We start from the raw sequence: 6,000 nt of genomic DNA, 5'->3' as shown, positions 1-6,000 counted from the left end.
ATATAGCTTTAGCAATTTTGTGTTAAGTCTAAGACTGCGTGAGAAATTTCCCACATTTCAACCATTTTCAAAATTACATTTTTCTAATCTTTTCTAAGTGAAAATATACTTTTTGCTGGGAACTTTGGTGTTGGATACTTAAAGCTCCCTTCAACCCCTGACTGGGTAAGATTACCATGTGCTGGATATCGAATAAAAACAAAATTGATCTACAGATTAACAAAATATCCAGAGCTGAAAACTTTAGAATTGTGGATATCGAGATTAATGCTTGATTCTCTTTTTTTCTTAATATCAAGACTAGCTTAATCTTGTACTTGTATCCTGAAAAGTGTATAAAATTCAACCAATCAGAGTAGCGTTTAAGAAGCCTGGAAAAGCCTGGAAATTTGAAATTTTGCGTGCCATTTAAGATCAATATATACAGTAACGGGAGGGAATCTCTAATTTAAAAAACCGGTTTTTGATTTTTCTCTGCAAAATCCAAGAAAGAGTAGTTTAAGAAGAAAATCAAAAGTGTGTCCATTGGATACTCAGATTAAGTAATCGGGATTAAGGATATCTCATTCTAAAGTTTTAGCTCTGAAAACAAGAGTTCCCAACTCTAATGGCTTTTAACAAATATTTAAATAACAACTAATTTTTCAGAAAAATAATATTTTTTGAGCTTGAATCAGCAGCTGTAATATTTAAACCATTATATTTACAACAAGTAACATCGAATACATTTATTACGAAGCAAAACTGAGATAAAGGAACGTTCATGATTGTTGAAAATGAGTTTAAAAATCGATATTGATCAGATGGAAAGTAAATGTCATGTTTCAATTTAGCGGGATTCGATTCGAATAATTTTCAAAATTAATAATTCTTATAAATATCAAAAATACTTCCGTCCTTCAAAAATTTCTATAATTATTGATTTGTCTACCTTTAAAAGGTTTCTAAAATAAAATAAATAAAGACTTATGATCATAAATTAAATTAGAATTTTTTAACAATCACTGTCTTCAAATTCTTGAACAAACCTTTGAGGGTTAAACATTTTTAAATGGATTTAATATCTTTACAATATGATTGGAGTAAAATACTATAAGCGGATATTTTACTCTATAATGAGTAGGTAAAATTGACAGATTATGACAGTATATCGACAAATGCATTCATTTAGATTTTGACATCTATTAAGAATATCTAATACAGTTGTCAGAATATTTTTATATTATTCTCTTAAAACGTTTGACTAAATTTAGTTAATAATTTAGAAATTTAATGAAATGGGACTTTTTCATTGATCTTTTATAACTAATATTTTATCAACAGAAATTTTTATATTTGAAAAAAAAATTTTTGATTATTTTGATTTTTTTTTAATACCTTATAGTTTAATTGATCTTAAGATCCACTTTTGTTTTGATGGAAAAAAAACCATTGTGCAAAGTGAAGCTAAATTCATGAAATTGACTTTTTGCAACCTTTAAAATTCGGATATTTCAAACTAGGATTACTCAATCTAACAAAATTTATAGTTTGAAATACCTTTGGTCTACAATACTTGGTTGCAAAGATTTTGGGATTAGAAACTCAGAGTTTGTGGCAAGTACTCAGTTCCTTCGTTTAATCCTGGTAGGTAGCATTGTATGGAACTCTAATCAAAGTTACTCAATCTTAAATGCTTCATCAATTCAAAATTTGAGGATATCTGCTTGATCCCTTAACTAAAGCTATCCTTGCAGGGTATGACCACCATGGGATATCAAAGAGGAATTGAATTAATGCGCAGATCTGCATATGTTGGAGATCAATGCATAATTTGAGATTCATAATACAATAATTATAACGTCTGATCAGGCTGTACTAGACTTTGGCACTATGACAAAAACATGACGTAATTATTGTGTTTAAATTACGTAATCTGGTGAGTAGAGTATTTAATCTGCTGATATCTGTTTCAGCTGAACTTGTTCTGGTTTTGAGGTGTATATAATCTTTATCTTCTCCGGATTCTGTGACAGGATAAGAACATGTTTTCTCTGGGTCTCTGGTTCATCAGTATCCAGGTCTGTATCCTCCTTGATGGGTTCCTTCTCTTTCTCATACTGAGTCAAGTATGGTGCCTACAAGGTTCAGAATCAATTTTTAATTAGTTTTTAAAGGGAGTGGTCATTAATTTTGGTTACTTCAGGAGAATCTAAAAAGCCAATCAGTGTCGACGGGGGGTTTTCTAGTTTTGTAATGTAAAACATAGTTTGATAAAAAGTTTGTCCTCAGATTAGCAAAAATCAAAAAACAGTCCCTCTTTAAAGTTCAGGAACCCTCCCTTTTAAATGGGCTAAGAACTACCTTTGGCAGTGTGTCAAAGTTGGATACAGGAGAAATATACGCCAGTACAGTGCTTGTACTTTCACATGTCTAAACACAACAGATTTAACTTTATTAAAAAATCCCCCCCCCCATTTCAAATTGGAGACTTCGAAGTTTTCCTCACTGATCCAATTATTTCAGAAATTATATACCCCAAGCTGTTCATAAGTTACCCCCCCCCCTAGTTTAATTCTAAAAAAAAAAATTTTAAAAAAAATTTTGAGTTTTAAAAAATTAGGTTGTGTCTCAGCTGAATGAACTGAAATAGCAGGAAGTGTCATATAAAAACCAGGCTTTGATGCCTCTCAAATAAAAACTTTGGGTATTGTTCAATAAAGTATTCAACTGATCTATTTTTCCCAATGATTTAAAAAATATATTTATTCACCTCAATAGCTTTCATTTCTAGGTCATTGTTTCTCTCAGCTTTATCTTTCCGATCTAAAATGATTATAGCATATATTATTTTTAGGAATTTTATTTCGGTGAATAATTCTAAACTTGTCTGCTTTAGAAAACATCGGATTGAAATGTATTTTAAATTTGCGCATAATTTCAGATTACAGTTATTCGAAAATCTTTCCATAGATTGAACAATTCAAGCCCGCATAGAATAAGACTGCAATGACGACCCAAAACATGACGATTTAAAGCTTAATTTTGGTTTTTTGCCGTAAATGAATTGAATCTCTGCCACCAACGACATTAGGTTCCAAAGATATAGGGATTTAAAAATTTATGTATATGACAAAGACTCGACTCCTTCATAATTTAAATGGTTTAAAAAATGATTTAGAACAAATAAACTAGTTTTGGCCTACAGGGAACCATGAATGCAAGAAAAAATAATTTTTAAAAATGTGGTGCCACAAAATATTATAATTTAATTATTGAAATATTACGGCATCAATTCGTAAATATAAATTTTTAGTCCTAGCGATTCTCGAAACAATGCTAATATTTGTCAATCCTGTGAGTCTAAAACTGAAGAAATTTTATAACCCTGAGGCCGAAGCCTAAATGAGTTACGCGCACGCCGCGATGAATTACAAGACAGAGAGAGAGCCTGTTCTAATTCCTCATGGTTATTGTGAACGAAAAGAAAAAAATGACATCTTCTAGTATTCTATTTGTATTGTTATTAATCTATAAGTTTTAAATTGCTGGATTGGAATACTGTTAAGGTTTCAATTTTTTTAATAAACAAAAATCGTCTAAACTTCCAATATCTTTGTATTTTTCAAAGTTTCATAATTATTTAGGAAAGCGTACACAAGTATTGATGCTAGAGAACACAAGTTTCACAAAGTATTGATGCTAAAGAACACAAGTTCCACAAAGTATTGATTCTAAAGAACACAAGTTTCACAAAGTATTGATTCTAAAAAACACAAGTTTCATAAAGTATTGATGCTAAAGAACACAAGTTTCACAAAGTATTGATACTAGAGAACACAAGTTCCACAAAGTATTGATGCTAAAGAACACAAGTTTCACAAGGTATTGATGCTAAAAAGACGGTTTTTAAACCGTTTCTGGATTTTAGTATTCTAGGACACACATTATGTTCTTCATGTTTTCAGTAAGTTTAGGATGGGAAAGATGAAAGAAATATTAATTATCTTCACAACAAAGTGAAATAAACTGAGAGGCTGCAAAATAAATTTCTACGTACTTGGTTTCAGAAACAGAAGGATTATGTCTACTTCAAGGAAAAGGTTTCAAATAATTTCTGATTAAGGAATTAAATCTTTGCCACAAACTCTGATTTTATAACCCCTACATCTAAGCAATCCGATGTCGTAGACCTTTTTTGATTATACAATAGATCAAATAATCGAATTTTTAGACATCAAAAGGTTTCACCGTGAGGAGATAAAAATATAAGAATTAAATAGTTCTAGTTTGTGTCAAAGACTTTTCCTTTTCTAAGATTTTATGTCTCTGTACACATATAGGTTTATATAATACTACAATCTATATGTATCCTGAGATGGAATTTAAAGAATTTGAGCCGCGGTTTAAATCCGGCAAAACCCGGTTTCAATCAAGCGCCGGCTTAAATCTTGAAACATTTAATACAATTTTAAGTGGAACCAATCATATTTAAACCGCGGCTTAAATTTAAACCGCCGCTCAAATTCTTTAAATTCGGCCACTGGTGTCTATTTTATGTCTCTGTACACATATAGGTTTATATAATACTACAATCTATGTGTATCCGGGTGTCTATTTTATGTCTCTGTACACATATAGGTTCATATAATACTACAATCTATATATATCTGGGTGTCTATTTTATGTCTCTGTGCACATATAGGTTCATATAATACTACAATCTATATATATCTGGGTGTCTATTTTATGTCTCTGTGCACATATAGGTTAATATAATACTACAATCTATATATATCCGGGTGTCTATTTTATGTCTCTGTGCACATATAGGTTCATATAATACAACAATCTATATATATCCGGGTGTCTATTTGTTTGTCTGTTCGTTGGCCTCCAATAAACGTCAAAGAGGCAGAACCGTTTAGGCCCAAATTATGTGTGGGACCTAGCAGGGAAGGTTTATGGATTGTTGTGAAATATCAAATATAGAAAGAGCACAATCAAAAGTTAAAATAGAGGATTGCCGAGAAGCACCCTAAAGCCTAGTATAGATATAGTACCGTACATAATATTGTGTGCAACTCTATCTTAAAATACTTGATTCTAAACCACTTTTTTGTTTTGTTTAATATTTATGATTTCTATGGACCAAGACAGTTTTTTTTTGATTATTTATACAAAACATTACTATATTTTACTAATTGAAGTAGACAATCATAATGATAAAGACACGACGGAAAACAAAAATAAATAATAAATAAAAAATCCAATTATTTTGTAACATGCAACGTGTTTTTTAGCCTATTTTTTTCTCAACTACTATCAGATGGGAAACGCTTAATTTTTTCACATTTGGAATTCAATTAGATTCTCGAATCCATCGATGGAATTGGGCTTAGGGTTTCCAACGAAAAAGAAAATTTCTGTTAAAAAAATTTTTGCGTTTAAAAAAAGTTTTTGCGAAATTTTGCTTCAATCTGTTGCGCGATTTTTTTGCATTTTTTCACGAAAATAACAATGCGAAAATTTCGCGATAAAATATGGAATTTTTAAAAAATGCAAATTTTTGCGAATATTCTTCAAAAAGACAAAATTTTGATAATACAAGACGATTTTTTTTTTCGCGAAATTTCACTTCGTTTTCGCATTTTTCGCTTCATTCATTGCGAAATACGAACGAAAATTTTCGCTGTACTTAAGGTGTAACTTCAAGATCTATTATTGAAGATTTCCTCTAAGACCTATCATGAACAACTTAAAAGGGTCGACAATAGGGTGTCCCACGAAAAAAAAAATTATGAATGCCGTCTTCCATATACTGTTTTATATATTAAGGGCTTTTTTTAGTTTATTTCGTTAAAAAATTCTTCTGTTTTTATATATATTTTCTTTGAACTCAGTTTTACTATAACATGACTCCCATACAATATTTTTATTATTTTTTTTGGTATCAAACAACTTAACAAATTATGGAAGAAGACATTGTAAACTATTCACGGGTTGTGATTCGTGGGACAC

General features: G+C 30.4%; 1 protein-coding gene across 2 annotated transcripts in view; it reads right to left on the bottom strand.

Moving 5' to 3' along the window:
- Positions 1-1,266: 1,266 nt before the first annotated feature.
- Positions 1,267-6,000, bottom strand: part of LOC111715310 (FMRFamide receptor) — a 34,514-nt gene continuing 29,780 nt past the window's right edge. The window contains exons 15-17 of one of the 2 annotated variants that reach the window (XM_023490618.1): positions 2,753-2,805; positions 2,344-2,412; positions 1,267-2,117 (exon numbers count right to left, since the gene is read on the bottom strand). In XM_023490618.1, coding sequence (XP_023346386.1) covers positions 1,932-2,117; positions 2,344-2,412; positions 2,753-2,805 — 308 coding nt within the window. In that variant the 3' untranslated portion in view covers positions 1,267-1,931. The remainder of the gene's footprint in view (positions 2,118-2,343; positions 2,413-2,752; positions 2,806-6,000) is intronic. The other variant, XM_023490619.1, reaches the window with a different exon arrangement.

This window comes from Eurytemora carolleeae, unplaced genomic scaffold (assembly GCF_000591075.1).
Source record: "Eurytemora carolleeae unplaced genomic scaffold, Eaff_2.0 scaffold1714, whole genome shotgun sequence".
Lineage (NCBI taxonomy): Eukaryota > Metazoa > Arthropoda > Copepoda > Calanoida > Temoridae > Eurytemora > Eurytemora carolleeae.
This window is presented reverse-complemented; position numbering and strand designations above follow the sequence as displayed.